Genomic DNA, 16,527 nt, shown 5'->3' with positions numbered 1-16,527 from the left:
AGGACGGATTTCACAGAAGAGGTAAGACCTAAACTGGGTCTACAAGTATATGTGGGAGTTGGCTAGACTGAAAAAGGGGTGCTAAGATATTCTAGGCAAAAGGGGCAAAATGGTAATTGCAAAGACTATGAACCTTTCTGTCTATGTGAATATGCTAGAGATTAGTAGTTTGGGAATATCCATTTCCAAGTGAATGACTTACCACTTGATCATATTAACTCCAGCTCTCTTACCACGTTAACGTCCTGCCTCCAAGAAGAGATATGACATGGGGAGAACTCCCAGAGTTTTGTCTGATGCTGTTACTACGATCGCCCGGTGGCTAGCTTTGGACAAGGCCTTCGGAAGACCACATGCTATCTAAAGCCTGGCGGCAAAGTTGGCGGCAAAGATGATCTGAGAGTTTTAGAGAAGGGGAGATACCCATTTGTGACCCAACTGCAAGATATCCAGAGGGCTTCCAGGGCTCTCTTGCCAAAGCAAGGACATGATGCGAAGCCATTTCACATGGCACAAGGCATTGTCATGGTGGGGCTCTGGCTTCTGAGGGGCTGGCAGGCACAGCTTACCAATTAGCCTAGTCTTCGCGCTGTAATTGCCGTAGTATCTTTCATCCGTGTTGGGTGTGTGACACTCATACTCGCCAGAATCCTTTGGCTGGAGCTCTGAGATGTGCAGGAAGACTGAGTTGCCCCGGACCCTCTCCACGTAGATCCCCCTGCTTCGCACCCGCTGTGCGTACACCGCGTAAGAGAAGGTGGCATCCTTGGTGCTCACAATCTGGACTTCTTGGGTCGGGGCTTTGGGCAGGTAAACAGACCACTGGAAATGCTGCTCAGCAGGTCCCTGGTGGCCAGTGACATTGCAGCCAATGCTGATGGGGTAGCCTGCAGCCCGAAACAGCGGTCCTTTCTGGACGGTCACTTCTCTCTGGCCAAGGCTGAGCTTAGCTTGCAAGGAGGAGAAAGAAAGAAAGGGGAATAAAAATAGATTAGCATGGGCGCCTGGGTGGCTCGGTCGTTAAGCGTCTGCCTTCGGCTCAGGTCACGATCCCAGGGTGCTGGGATCGAGCCCCGCATCGGGCTCCCTGCTCAGCAGGAAGCCTGCTTCTCCCTCTCCCACTCCCCGTGCTTGTGTTCCCTCTCTCGCTGTTGAAAAAATAAATAAAATCTTTAAAAAAAAAATAGATTAGTGCTCCAGTCCCCAGTGTGCCACCTTATTGCAACGCCCTGTATTAGAGTTCTAGTAAATGAGATCACAGGGTATTAACTATAATCAACTCAAATGTTCATACACCTCCTTCAGGCTGAGGAGCGGTGGAATGGCTTGATGAGTTCACTGGTCTTTCATAACTTCAACTTCCATAGTAATTCTTAGTCGCTTAAAAAAAAAAAGGTTAGCTTCAACAGTATGATGACTATTATAACTGATAACACTTAGTGCCCTGTGTTATCTAAGGGCACTTATTTTAAAGTCAATACGATGCATGATAATTCACCTTTTACATTATTTTGTGGGAAAAGTCAGCAAATTCTTCCTTCCGACTCTCACTCCTGGCTCCCTGTCAGGCTGTTCCCTCCGAGATTGCTGGAGAAGGAAAATCTACCCACACCACCCATGGTGCCACACTTTCTCTGTCTTGCTAGCTGGTTGGAACTATTTGTAGCTCCTGGCCAGGTCTGATGCAGGACTAGCTAAAATTAGCAGCTGAAGAGGCAGCGGCACTTCCTTTCTACACTGTGGAGGGTTTTTTGTTTTGTCATTTTTTAAAGTGCCACTACAGCTTTATTAAAAAGGCTTCGTAAAAGACGGCCTGTCAAGTCCGCCAGGATCTGGGCTCAGAGTCACTTCAGTTCTTCTCCGACCAAAGGCATTCAGTTGGGACGACTACGGAGTGTTTCCTGTTGAGACAGATCTCAAGTATTCGGTTTGCAAGAGAAAACATTCTCAAATGGCAACATTTTCTTTTGACATGCATGTGTTCAAAATCAGACATTTTGCAGAAATGAAAAATGCATGTGTTTATGGATTAGGCTAATATTCAAGGCTAGTTTGTGTTACATAAAGAGCAAAGAGCAAATGACAGAGATGCCCAAGGGTGAGCCCGATCTTTCACTAGGGGCCTGGGGCCCAGTGGAAGGGGAAGAGGAGGGGAAAGACATCAGAAGAGTCCCATGGGGAGCAATTGCTGGTATTGTGGAATGACCAGAATAGAGCTCAGAAGAAGGTATGGAAGAAGGCCCCTGGGTGGTTCAGTCGGTTAAATGTCTGCCTTGGACTCAGGTCATGATCCAGGGCTCCTAGGATCAAGTCCCGAGTCAGGCTCCCTGCTCAGCGGGGAGTCTGCTTCTCCCTCACCCTCTGCCCCTTCCCCTGCTTGTGCTCTCTCTCTCTTTCTCTCAAATAAATGAATAAAAATCCTTAAAAAAAAAAGAAGGTATGGAAGAAGCAGAGTATCTGCTGAATTTTGCAAATCCACAAGAAGAGCAAGTAAAGGAGACTAGAGTGGAAAAAAGTGAGAGAAAGTCTCTCTTTCTCATGATAAGGCCAAGGAGAGGAATTTTGGAATGGAAACAATTCCAATAGAAGGGGGCTACAAAAAAAAAGGGGGGGAGAAAGGGCGAGTGGTCATTCGAGGCAGTCCACCAAAAATTGCCTATTGAATGCTTCATGCAAAACTGGAAAACAAACATCCCACCAACCACACACATTTCCAGTAATAATTAAAATATACCAATTTATTCGTAAATCCCAGTTAATGTGATATATTGATATTATGCTCTTCTAATAAATACTGAGGAATATGTAGGAAAAATGTAACTTATTAATTACCAATTATTCCACAGAGACAACTTAAAACATTGCCAGCAATGCCAGTTAGACTCAGACATATATCTGAGAGAAATGTGCGCACTGGGCACCAGGCTATATATGGAAGAATACCCACGACAGTACTGTTTGTCGCAGCCCCATCTTGAGACCACCCATATGTCCATCAGCAAGAACAGACACACTGTGGCACATCCATAAAATGAGATATTATACATAAAGGAAAGTGAAAGAATTGCAACTGGTTGTAATGTGGATGACTGTGTTTAATGAAAGATGCAGTATGTGGAGAATCTTTTCGACGCTCTACAGAATGATTCCCGTCTTTATCAAATTTAAAAACAGGCAAAACCACACTGTATTGTCTAGTAAATGCAAACAGAAGACCACTTAAAAAAAAAGAAAAGCTAAGAAGTGGTTATAATGGGAGTCAGGACAGTGATTGTGGCGGGAAGGGCTGTAATCGGGAGGGGGCTCAAGGCACAGTGGCTGGGTACTTCTAGAGTCCTAGCAGTCTTCTGTTTCTTGACCTGGATAGTGACGACATGGTTTTTACTCTCCTTCTGCCCCTCCCCCGCTGCTCTCTCTCTCTAAATAAATGAATAAATAAAATCTTAAAAAAAATAGAAATAAGGGTATCAGGAAGAGACCGTTGTGTTCAAGAGTAAGGGAGGAGATATTGTGTTTGATTTTGAAAATACTAAATTTGAATACCATAAATTAAACAGGAAGTATATCCAGCAAACATTAGGAAATAATATTTAAATATACATATATTTGTACTTTGACGTCTACTCAACCCTTTGAAAATCTTTGTAATCTAATCCTTTTGAGAAGTCTGTGATACTCCCACATTTAGCAATGTCAAACTTGTAAATGGTTGAGCCTGACTTGAACCTAGATTTGCAAATGTGAAATCCCTGGCTGTCTCCATTGCTTCCCACTGCTTCCTGTGAATGCCTGTTTATAACCACGGAAGGTTCTGGGCCATGGGTGCAGATTAGGTCTGTTACAGAGCTGGGCAGTGTTAGGGAATACAAGGAGGAGAGCTAAAGAGAGATTACTGGAGGTTCTCTGTATTTAGGGGATAGGATGAGGAACACACCTAGGGAAGGAAGAGCGAGGGAGATAGGAGAGCTGCCAGGATGTAGTAGCTTAGAAACCAAAGGAGGAAAACATGATCCACAAAAGGGCTTGTCTGGGGGCGCCTGGGTGGCTCAGTCGGTTAAGCGTCTGCCTTCAGCTCAGGGTCCTGGGATCGAGGCCCACATTGGGCTCTTGCTCAGTGGGGGAGCCTGCTTCTCCTTGTCTGTGCCCCGCTTGTGCTCTCTCTCTCTCTCTTTCTCTGTCAAATAAATAAATAAGTAATCTTTTTTTTTTTTTTAAAGGTCTTGTCTGTTTGCTGACAGCTGCTGTGAGGGTAAGGACCCTAAAGTCAGGGGACAGTCCTTTAAGTTTGATGAGGAGATCTTCGCAAAAGAGATTTCAATAGAGCAGAGGCCGTGGATTTCAAGGGTAAGAAGGGCAGGTAGCGATGGCAGGAGACGGAGACCACTTCAGGAAGCTTTGTGGAGCCGGGAAGCAGAAGATGAGGGTGGCAGCTGGCAAGTGTAGCTCACAGGGGAGCAGGAGCAGGGGCCGGCTGGACATGCTTAAGGGCAGAGGAGCTGCAGAGGGGAGAGGTAGATGACGCCCGAGAGGGTCATGAACGGAGGAAGGTCCTAGTAGAGGCATGAGGTCATGAACCTGAGGGGGAAGGTACTGCTTGCTCAGAAAAGTGCTGCAACGGCGTAGAAGTTTCATAGGTATTTTTGATGCGGAAAGAAATGGTTGACAGAGGTCAACTCAAATGGCTATGCATTGGGACCAGACGCTGAAGCATCTTTTATAAAGATATTCTCTGTGGGAGATGTTGTACCTACCTCTCCTCCTCCTCCGGAGTACAATACTTCAGAGGGCTGTTCTGTTGCTTTCTCTTCTAACAGACAGAGGGTTAGAACCCTTTGCATAGCAGCTCAAATTCTCACTGACTGATGGACACACAGCTGGGCCCTAACACACCATACTGGGGCTACTACTTTTGAAATCCAAACAGTTCTCTGATGATACTAGCTTTTTTTCAGAAAGATCACTGGGATTGCCGAATTTACCACTACAGTATTATTTAAATGGAAGCTGTTAGGTTGGATCATATAAAATGGCCCATAATTGACCATTTTTTAAAAAGATTTATCTATTTTGACAGAGAGAGAGAGAGAGAGAGAGAGAGAGCATAAGCAGATGGAGGGGCAGAGGGAGAAGCAGACTCCCCGCCGAGCAGGGAGCCTGACGCAGGACTTGATCCCAGGACCCTGGGATCATGACCTGAGCCAAAAGCAGATGCTTACTGAGCCACCCAGGCACCCCAACAATTGACCATTTTTGATACACAAAAACAGCAACTTCGAATGATTCCACATTAGACAAAACCTCTCTGCTGGAGAATATCAAACACAATAAGCAACATCTCTTTCCTTACATGTACAAAAACCCTAGGCCCTTGAAGGCGGAGAGAGCTTCCAACCAAAAACATTTTCTTCTATGAAAACAGTCTCAGTAAGATAAAAAAAAAAAAATGGGTCCCTCCCTAGCACCCTCCCACATTAATGGTTTTTATATGTAGGGCAGCTAGTCAGGGTGAGGGGTGACGGATCTAGATCAGGGAGACAAAGCTGAGTGTTAAGTCCAAGAGCTCATTCACCAGTAACATTAACTCATCGAGTGCCATGTTCTAACAGAACTAATCAGTCTTTATGTTTATTAAAAAAATTAATTCGGACAAAGTATACCTTTGCTAAACAATGCAACCAATCAGTTGATCGACATTTAATCTCCTCCCTTATTTATAATTTTCCCTCCATAGTTGTCAGGACAAATAGCAGGCTTCCAAAGTTCTTTCGAGTTGCTTCCTGATTTATATGCCCTTCACATAAAAACCGTGGTTCTATACAAAATGAGTGCTTTAGAGTGAGTCAGAACTTAGAAGCAATAAATACATGCCCCAGTTTGGATAATTGTTTATGTGGGTTAAGGAAAAGCTTCCAGCTTCCCTTTTTTGAACCTGGTTACTACTTGCCTTCACCCCAGGCTTCCAGCCTGCTCACCAGAATTTAAAAGAAAAAGCGTGTGAAGGAGAGAATTTGCAATGTCTGACTTGTTGCACAATGTACACCCTGTTTTCCCCTCTACACAAGCCAAACACACAGTCCAAATACACAAAGCATGTCTACTTAAGAATCACACTCTAAATAAATAAATAAAATTTAAAAATAAATAATCACATTCAACAGCTGAACAGGACAAATAGGAATGTGCCAGCCACCAATACGCCCAGCCATTAATACTTGCGAAGCCAGTCTGGTGGCCACCCATCACCCAGCAGCTAACCGATCCTCGTAACTAGCCCTGCAGGCCACCTCTCACCCCATCAGGCCCCAGATCTGATCCCTACCTCACACAATCTAACATCTGCTGAGACATGAACCCGGTTCAGTTCAAGCCAATGTTTATGAAGCACGCCATTGTGCTGAAGGCTGTCACTTCTTCATGCGTTAGCCGCAGGTCTGGCCACACTGCTGATTAAGTTCACTTAGTTCCCCTACCATTCCAGTCACTCAAGTACCCACACGAGCTCAACCTAGTCTCTACAGCAGTTCTTAACCAGGGTCCACACGCAGGATTAAAGGGTCCATACACTCATGTGAAAAAAACCCCTACATGTTTATTTTCACTAGTCTTAATGAAAATTTAGCATTTCCTCCAGTCATGAAGGTAGACAACAAACCTAGATATGTTCACATCACATTATAGTTGTTGCAGATATCTTGAAATATGATTCATACTCATTACTGCTTTGAAGTTTGGTGGTTAACAGACCATCTCTAGATCTTGTGATGGAATCCGTAAAGAAGCCAATAAATGACTATATCACCATTTAAAACGATGCTGATAATTGCATTTCAGTATGATGGATTTCCCCCATAATCCTACGCATTTTATTTTAGGCATTTAAAAAATTATTCAAAGGTGAGATCTATAGGCCTCATCGGATGCTAAAGGAACCCATAGCACAAAAATGTACCTGCTACCTGCTCTGGAATGATTCCATTTCCAGCCAAGGTCACCTGTTCCCCTGTCTACTTCCAAATCTCCCCTTCCTCCACCCTGTTATAATATGTTTAAGTGCTCCTGGGCCAGCTAAGACCCTCCGTGTGACCTTCAGTAGAGCCCCGTGAATCTTTTGGCCCTTTCTAAGTCCCTCGGATGGATTCCCACTTCAGCTCCCAGGGATGTCCAGCACCTTCTTTTAGCTTCGCCTCAAACTACTAAGTGCTCTCATCACTTTCCCTTCCGTCCAGCCACATCCCCAAGGCAAACACAACAGACAAGACGTAAGGTCACCTCTCAGTCTGGCGAGCTGAGCCCTCACTCGCTCCAGGGATGGGTTAGCCCAGGAGGATAAGTGAAGTCGGGAAAGCACAGACAAATGTGAACATCGGTGGGTCCAGGTTCACAGACTCAGCCAAGCACTGCACCTCCCTGGAACTCAAGGACGCCATGGTAAACCAGGAAACCATTACCGGTAAGTCAAAAATTAGTGCCTACAACTGAGATGTGTGGCACAATTTTTGCCTGTAAATACCAAACTGTCCTCCTCTGCCGCCCAGCAGCCTCCTGTTGACTAGCTCCTGGGACAAAAGAGACATGCAGAATTATGACACTTACTCAGAAAGAGAAAGAAAGATGCCACATGTGGGATGTGTGCCATTTGGCCCAGTACAGACCTTTCCTCGTGGTGTCACTGAAGTTGCTCAGACACGGAGTGACAAACGCTGTGCTCTCTCTACAAAGGTAAAGAGGAAGCAATGGTGTGGTTTGCAGAGCACTGGGAAACACAGATGGCTAGCAAAGACAAAACCATTTGCGTCATACGGTTCTTTGCTAATCACTTGAATCTGGGTGAGAAAAGTGAGTGATATTCATGGGTAAGTAAGTGTATACAGATAAAAATGAGAAAAGGTGAGTCTCATCCTGGCTAAGTGTGCATCATTAGGTCATCACAGGGGAATGTAGGTAAACCAAATAAATACAAAAATCAAGCAGAAATGTTCTCTTCTTAGCCCTTTCCTCTCCCAAGAGGGAAGGACTAAGAAAGGCAGAAAGGGCCCCTGGAAAACACGAACATGGGGAGACACAAGGTGGTGGTAGTGGCGACAGTCTCGTAAGCCAGGCTGCCTGGGTTTGCATGCAGATTCTATTTTCAATAGCTGTGTGACCTTACAAAAGTTACTGACCCTCCTCTGTATAATGGAGATGCTAACAGTATGTACCCCATCAGATTGCTGTGTGGGTTGAATGAACTCATTCACGTCAAGCACTTAGAATGATATCTGGTACATGGTAAGTGCTCAGTGAATTTCAACAGCCATCATGTGACATTTAAGTGAGTCTTCATCTGCCCAAGATGGGCCTGGCACCAAGGATGGCGAGTAAATACCTAAATCTAACAGGTGGCACTGAACCCAGGCCAACTTAATCCTGCTTAATCCTGGAAGACAAGATCATATAAGGAGGGGCTCCCCGAAGATATTAGTTCCTCAGGTCAAGGCTACATCTAGATAGGCCAGTAATAAACACGTGTGCTTCGGGCCAGAGTTGCAGGCAGATTCCTGCTCCATCCATCCACCCAACCATTTTTTAGTACTTCTATGTTCTGGGTGCTTTGGTAAATTCTGCAGGTATGAAGATATTAACAGCCCAGTCTTTGTTCTCAGGAAACTTCCACTTAGTCAGATAACCACAATGCAATGTTGCAAGCACAACCGTCAATGTAGCCCCTAAATGGAGTGAGAAAGGTTGGTGGGCAGGAGGGAAGGTCAGGATGGGCTGGGCCGGGCCAAATGAGACAACTAGGGAGGAAGAGGGGCAGGTACAGCTGGCGGAGAAGCAGCCTAGTGCGAGTAATGATGCACCAGCCACGCCTTCCTGTTTGAGTAAAGTTTGAGGCTGGTATGAAGGGAGCAGTGTCTATAGGGGTAGGCTGGGGCAAATCTTACTGCACCATGAATGCCAGGCCTAGGACTTTGGCCTTTATCCCACAGACAAGGGGAGATTTTGAGGTCTTCTTCTTCTCCTTCTTTTTCTTCTTTAGGAGGAGAATGGCCTGATTGGGTTTTCCTTTTGAATTGGATTCCATGTTGTGTATTGCTAACTGGTTGAAAGATGAGGGAGGGAAGCAAGGTTAGAAGCAGGAAGGCCAGTGACGGGATTTTTGCAGTTTTCCATATAAGCAATGATGAGGTCCTGAATTAGAGCATTTAAAATATTGCAGAGGAATAGCTAGAGATGCATTTGGAATTAGAGGGTAGCCTCTGATCTTAGGATCTTCTGTCTGGGATGGTGGAGCATGGTGGAGGCGAGCAGGAGCACGACTGGCTCTCACACAAGGTAAGTTAGGTGAGGTCGCCTAGAACAAATACAGATAAAGAGGTACGGACATTTGAAGGCAGGAGAGAGCACAGCTGATTCAAGGTGAATGGGAAATCAGGCCAATCTTCAGGGGAAAGGTAACATTTTAAGACAGGATTTACTTTCCCAGTGGCCACCTAGTAGGGTAACATTCCACAAATTCAGGTCTGGAAGCCTCTAACTTCTACCCCTCTTTAAGTTTTCACTTTCTCCCCCTCTGGATTTATTTAGTAGTAGCGATGATATCTAAAAATTAACACTCCACGGTCAGTCAAACTACACATGTTAATGTCTTTAGTGAAAAGCTCTGTACTTCCCTTTTCAAGGTACTATGCAAGGGTTTAGCTTAATAAACAACCGTAGATAAGAAACAGTAGTCAGTCGGCATGAGCTCCTAACCACATGGGCCTCTCCACAACACTTGAGTGCCCTCACAACATGGCGGCTGGCTTCTCCCAGATTGAATGATCCAAGAGAGACAGACCAAGGAGAAGATGCAGTGCCTTTTATGGACTAGTCTCAAAGTGACACATTATCACTTCCACCCTATTCTATTCATTAAAAGTGAATCACTAAGTCCAGCCCACACTCAAGGGGAGGGAAACTAGGCTGTGCCTTTTGAAAGGAGGAGTGTCAAGAATTCGTGGATATATTTTAAAGCCACCACAAACCTACACCTACGTTTAAACAATTTTTAACATTTTTCTATATGTGCTTTATCATACGTGTGTGTGAATATGCATTTGTTAGAGAGAAAGGAAGGAAGGAAGAGAGAAAGAGAGAGAGAAGAGAGGGAGGAAGGGAGAGAAGGGGAGGGGAGAGGAAGGAAGGAAGGAAGAGTAACCAAATAAGGGAGCCTGTGTTGAGTATCTAATTTATGGCTTAAACAAGAAATATCCTAAGAGTTAATAGGCTGTAGGGGCTACTGCAGGCAGGGAGCAGCTATAGGTCATTCAGAAAAGGCTGGTTTTAAGTAGGTCCTTGGGGATCTGGTCTGATTCAAATAGGCAGAGGAGGGCGGGAAGGAAATTCCAGTAGGGAGAAATGAAATGTACAAAGATACGGAGGCACGGATGTGCAGGTTATATTCAGGGAACAATTAAAGGGTAGTTTACCTTGAATGGGCATTGCAAACTACCTCCCCAGGCTGTTGACTATAATATCAGTGGGGCTTGAAGTACAGTAATTTGTCCATCATTCCAGTTGGAGAAATCATGGGTCATCTCCGGGCACCAAAATTTTAGGCAAATATACCCTATCAGTTAGTTATTGCTGTAACAGCAAACATTCATTTTTGTTCACAAGCCTGTGGGTCACCTGTCCTGGAACAGCCTTGGCTTGGATCCCTCTCCCATCCCTCCAATAGGCTAGCCTGAGCAGGTTTTCGCCATGATGTCAGGGGTCCGAGAGAACTCGTGGGAACACAACAGCACTTTTTACAGCTTCTCTTTTTCTCATGGCCGCTAACACCTCATAGATCAAAGCAAGTCACATGGCCAAGTCCAAATGCAAGAGACGGATTAACAGGCTCCATCTTTTCAGTGAGGGGAACTGCAAAGTGACAGGGCAAAAGGAGAAGTAAAGAACTAGAACCACCGATGCAGTTAATTTGCGGGCAATCATGCACTTTTGAAAAGAGAATTCTTTGAGAGGTGAGCACTGACCACAGAGATGATCATTGCCAATCATACATAGTATCGGCATTCCCGAAATACATTCAACCAAATAAATCTTATACAACTTCTCATTTCTAGCTGTTGCCAAAAAAAAAAAAAATTTTTTTTTCTCTCTTTCCATTTTAAGTGGCTCCATTTCTGCCAGAATTAACATTAACAGAGTGATGTCGTTTCTTTTCTGGAGCAAAAAAAGAAAAAAAGAAAAAAAAAAGCAGTTTTCTGTTGTCAGGGGGGAAAAAAGAAGAAAGAAAAAATAGAGCCAGAAAGAGAGTGTTATTCTATTACCTTGGGAATCACTGCATTGTAATTGTATCAGCTGAAAAGAATGTAAAAACACACTTCCTGAGTCGGATGGAGGGAGAGAGCCAGGAATGGACAAAGCGACACAGGAATGTACTAAAGAAAAAATTCTGTTCCAGTTCCTGGAAGATTAATAAAAAATAATTTTTTTTTTTTTCAGATTTGACATGCACAAATATTCCACAGAAATCCCAGGTATTGTGGCCTCCTCTCTGAAGCATGCGGGCCCAAAACTATTTCGACAGGGACATTTTCACATAGGCAATTTTATAGGAGAGCTCCCATCACCATGTGACAGGTATTAGAAATCCCATTTTACAGATGAGGAAACTGAGGCTCAGAGGAATCACCTGGCCCAGATTGTATGGCTAAGAAATGGCTGTCCTCTTGTTCTTGGCTTGGTGCTTTTATTTTATTTTTTAAATTTTAATTCCAGTATAGTTAACAGTGTTATATTAGTTTCAGGTATACAATATAGCTTTTCAACAATTCCCCACATCACCCAGTGCTTACCATGATAGGTGCACTTCTTAATCCCCATCCACCCACCCACTTCCCCTCTGGTAACCATCAGTGTGTTCTCTATAGTTCAGAGTCTATTTCTTGGTTTGTCTCTTTTTTCCCTTTATTTTGTTTCTTAAATTCCACATGAGTGAAATCTTATGGTATTTGTCTTTCTCTGACTTATTTCGCTTAGCATTATACCCACTAGAGCCATCCATCCTGTTGCAAATGGCAAGATTTCTTTCTCTTTCATGGCTGAGTGATATTCCATGGTATATACATACCACATCTTCTTTATCCTTTCATCTGTCAATGGACAACTTGGGCTGCTTCCGTAATTCAGCTTGATGCAAATGATGCTGCAGTAAACATAGGAATGCACATACATTTCTGAATTCGTGTTTTGGTATTCTTTGGGTAAACACCCAGCAGTGGAATTACTAGATCATAGGGCAATTCTATTTTTAACTTTTGAGGAAACTCCAGTTTTCCACAGTGGCCGCGCCAGTTTGCGTTCCCACCAACAGTGCACGAGGGTTTCCCTTTCTCCACGTCCTCACCAACACTTGTTTCTTGTGTTGTTGATTTTAGCCATTCTGACAAGCGTGAGGTGATAGTTCTCTTGCCATTCTACCTTCTAGCTTGCCATTCATGATTTCAGAAGACAGAATGTGTGTGGGATACAGTGCGACTGGAGGATGGTAAAGAAAACCCCCAAGGGGTCAGCAGGAAGCTGGGCATGATTCCCCCTGCTTGAGCTCTTACAATTCAGGTTAAATTGAGGGTCACTCCGCAAGTGCTGAACTTCCCAACATACAGGAAGCCCAGGGACTGAGCCTACATTCATGGAACATCAAGCAGTGACCCCACAGGAAGGGATCGCCGTGACCTCAGTCAACACCCTTGTGGAACAGAGGAAGAAACAGGCCTTGAGCGGGCCCAGCTGCGAGCTGGCCCTGGGCTGTGACCTTGCCCCTGAGCTGTGACCTTGCCCCCATAATGGAGAATGGTACCTAGATCTCTTCCCACTTGCCCAGTTCCACCAAGAGCTGACAGCTAATTAACCTAGGCTGAAGAGCTTTTCAGGGCAACCCCTCCTATCTGTGGGGGAAAGCCTGAACTGAACTTCTGTGGGCAGAGGCAAAAGCCAGGGCGTTGGGTGGGGATAGGGGTGGGGGTAGAAGACGGGGGGGGGGCGGGGGGGAATAGGGGGCGCTAGCAGAAGAGAAAGAGCAACGGAAGGGATTCCTAGGCCAGCTGCTGTTTCCAAATATTCCCTTGGTAAGGGCTATTCCTTAAATTTCCTACCAGGGATTAAGTGACAGCCAGCCCCGATTTTTCAAAAAGGGAGTGGAGGGGGGTACCTGGCCGGCTCAGTCGGCAGAGCATACGACTCTTGATCTCGGGGTTGTGAGTTCCAGCCCCAAGTTAGGGGTAGAGTTAACTTCTAGAAAAACACAGAGTGGGGCTCAGAGTATGTCCCAAAGAGAGGAAAAAAGGAGGAGGGGAGACAGGAAGCTGGCTTTGTCTGGGCTCTGGGTCCCTCCTCCTCCCTTAGATACAGGTGCCCATAAAGAAGCTCAGGTGTTTCTGACCCTACTAAATAGCCCCATTTTTACCCTAGTTTCGTACTATCTTGTCTTTCCTCCCCTCTTCAAACTTCTGACGGTTTCCCAGTGTCCTGTATTCTGTTTGATTTCCTAAACTCACCCCTTCGACCCACTGCAGTCGGGGGTGGTTGCGCACAAACACCCACGGTCACACAGTGGACACGGCTCGGTTCTCCCTTTCATGGCGCCGGGTGTGTGCACCCGCCAGCAAACGTGCTTGGAGTTCTTTCCATCCTCCTCTGATGGCACTCTCTCCAGGATCTTCCCTCAGCCCCGTGGGCCCCTTCTCACTGGATCCTCCTCCCAGCCACCCCCAACACCATGGTCTTCTCCTGGGCTCTCAGCAGCCCTTTGCTGCTCCCGCGGCTCTCATCCGCCATCTGTATGCTGACAACCACAGATACACTTCCAGCCCCACCTTCTCCCTTCGGTGCCAGACCAGCCACCTAGCTGGTGTAGAACATCTCCATCTGAAGGTCCCCCGGGAAACTCCAACTGGAGTCTGACGCTGAAATCCTTGTCTTCTCTCTCATTGGTGGTGTCCATCGTGGTTGGATACACCCATATCCACCCAGACCCAGGCTTGGCCTCCACGCTCCACATCCACTTCTTGCTCAAATCTTGTATGAACTCATCCTACCTGTTGCTGTCACAACCAAGGGCCTCGATTTTTCCGCTGGACTAATGCAGTTCATCTTCTGGCTTTGCCTGCACAACCTACTCCCCGCTACCAGAATGATCTAACATGTCAACATTGCCACGCATTCTCCTGATTAAAGCGTTTCAGGGGCTCCCCAGATATTTCTAGAAGATCAAGTCCAAACTCCTTGACGATCTTTACAAGCTGGCCCTTGCAAACTCTCCCACCACCTCACCCTTCAGACACAGAACCATTTGTACTTTTGCTGTGTCCTACCATCATTTCCCTCCCTCCATGTGCAAAAGCTATCCCCTCTGCTTCGAACCTTACCCCCTCCCTACCTGGTAAATGCCTGTTCGTTCAGGAAACTTAAAATCTAGGTTTGTAGATTGTATAATTTTTATACGATAATAACAGGAATTATTTACATGCCTCCCTCTCCTCCAAGACCATAAATTTCATAATGACAGGGTCCAGTGCTTACTCATCTTTCTATCTGTTCAAATACTTGCTGAATGTTTAAAATATCCAGACACTTTAGCTGGTCTGTACTGATTTAGAATATGCACAGTTGTCTCCCCACCTTGGCCACAGCTTCACTTTGTGCAGTCAACCTGGCCTTTTGGAAGCAGATGATCCTCTTTCTGTCATGCCATCACGAGGTCAAGAGCAGCCTAACGCTACGTCCCCATGTTTACGTCATTCACCTCACTTCACCTCATCACGTAGGCATGGTACCATCTAATGTCATCACAAGAAGGGTGAGTACAGGACAATGAGATATTTTGAGAGAGAAAAACCACATTTGCTCGTTTTATTGCATATTGTTATAATTGTTCTATTTTATTAGTAATTATTGTTAACCTCTTACTGTGCCCAATTTATAAGTTAAACTGCGTATAGCTACTTACAGGGAAAAAAAAATAGTAAATACAGGATTTGGTCCTATCTGGGATTCATGCATCCACTGGGGGTCCTGGAACGTGTCCTCTGCAGGTAAGGGGAGGGCCTAGTGTGCAGACTTTGAAGTGAGAAAGGTCTGGGTTCAAATCTTCCTTCATTTGGGTTCAAATTAATGTCTGTCTTAAATCTCCTTATCTCTGAGAATTGGAACTGTAACTGTAGGAACTCCATTATCTGAGATAATCAGAGCTGTTAATCAATTAACAGAAAATGTCAGGTGAAGCTGAGAACTGTAGAAAGATTCCTGTGTATCTTACACAGGGTCGTCTCACCTCAACCAACACACTCATTCGCTCATCTCTGGACATAAGCCCAGGTCTTTCCTTTGGGTATGGGTCTGCTGTCCCGAGCCTCCTGTCCTGTCCCTTCATAAACCAAACCTATCATGTCTTGTCTAAAACTTTCAGCTTTGACTGCTTTCACATGAAGTAAGAATTTAGGATTTCTTTCAAATGAAGTGAGAATTTAACAAACATCTGTGAAGCCAACAAAGTATAGAATCTTTCCATATTGTGGTTTGTCCCCCATCAGTTGTTAATAGTTTCGCCTGGACCTACTGACAATGATTTTTTTTTTTTTTTTTAAAGCAATCTGCCGGGCGCCTGGGTGGTTCAGTCGGTTAAGCTTCTGCCTTCGGCTCAGGGCATGCTCCCAGGGTCCTGGGATTGAGAACCTGCTCAGCGGGGAGCCTGCTTAACCCTCTCCCTCTCCCTCTGCTGCCCCCTCTACTTGTGATCTCTCTGTCAAATAAATAAAAATCTTTAAAAAAATAAATAAATAAAGCAATTTGCCTCTGTTGAGTCTTTCCAGAGACTTCATCTTACATTTACCAACACTTGGTTGGGAAGCGGAGCTGGGGACACAAGCCACCCACACGGGGTCAGCAGGTAGCTTCCTCTGTACCCGTGCTCCCCAGGGTCGTTCTGATGGAAGGTGTAGTGTCAAGTGCACTCACACAAAGGAAGTCAAGTCACAAGATTTTTTACTTACACCTCCCAGCAACAGGGGCGGGGGGCGGGGGGGGGCAACAAGCTGAGGTAAGGGTAGCCCTCCATACTAGGTCACGAGGGAGCAGGAGACAGACAGCAGGGTAGCAAGCACCTATTACTTTGAAGGAGCTTGGGGTGGAGGTCACTAACTTCTCTAGGGCTTGACCCTAAGTGGTTATTTTAAAAGGTACCCAAGGAAAAGCAAAGCAGGAACTTACGGCAGGATTCCTCAACTTCGGTCCCTAGATAAGCATCCAAATTCTGGGCGGGAGAAGCATTGTCACCTGTAAAATGCTTAGGCATCTCCTCACAAGACCTCTTTCTTTGGCACTCAAATTTCCTTGGTGTACATACTATGGAACGAATTTATACAATCACAGGAACAGCCCTGGCGGCAAATACACAGAGAGGACTCAGGCGAATACCAGCTCGGCGGGTGGAGCTCAGGTGTGCCCGAGCAGTCGACACGCCCCAGGTGGCGAGCATATTAATCATGTCATTCTGTATTG

The 16,527-nt window shown here is 45.4% G+C and overlaps 1 protein-coding gene across 2 annotated transcripts in view; it reads right to left on the bottom strand.

The window, feature by feature from the left end:
* CD101 (CD101 molecule) overlaps nt 1-7,693 on the bottom strand; it is a 33,941-nt gene extending 26,248 nt beyond the window's left edge. For both annotated transcript variants that reach the window (XM_027578456.1, XM_027578463.1), the window contains exons 1-2: nt 7,594-7,693; nt 570-950 (exon numbers count right to left, since the gene is read on the bottom strand). In XM_027578456.1, coding sequence (XP_027434257.1) covers nt 570-950; nt 7,594-7,636 — 424 coding nt within the window. In that variant the 5' untranslated portion in view covers nt 7,637-7,693. The remainder of the gene's footprint in view (nt 1-569; nt 951-7,593) is intronic.
* Between the last annotated feature and the right edge of the window lie 8,834 nt (nt 7,694-16,527).

Source organism: Zalophus californianus, chromosome 4 (genome assembly GCF_009762305.2).
Source record: "Zalophus californianus isolate mZalCal1 chromosome 4, mZalCal1.pri.v2, whole genome shotgun sequence".
In the NCBI taxonomy this organism is placed as follows: domain Eukaryota; kingdom Metazoa; phylum Chordata; class Mammalia; order Carnivora; family Otariidae; genus Zalophus; species Zalophus californianus.
This window is presented reverse-complemented; position numbering and strand designations above follow the sequence as displayed.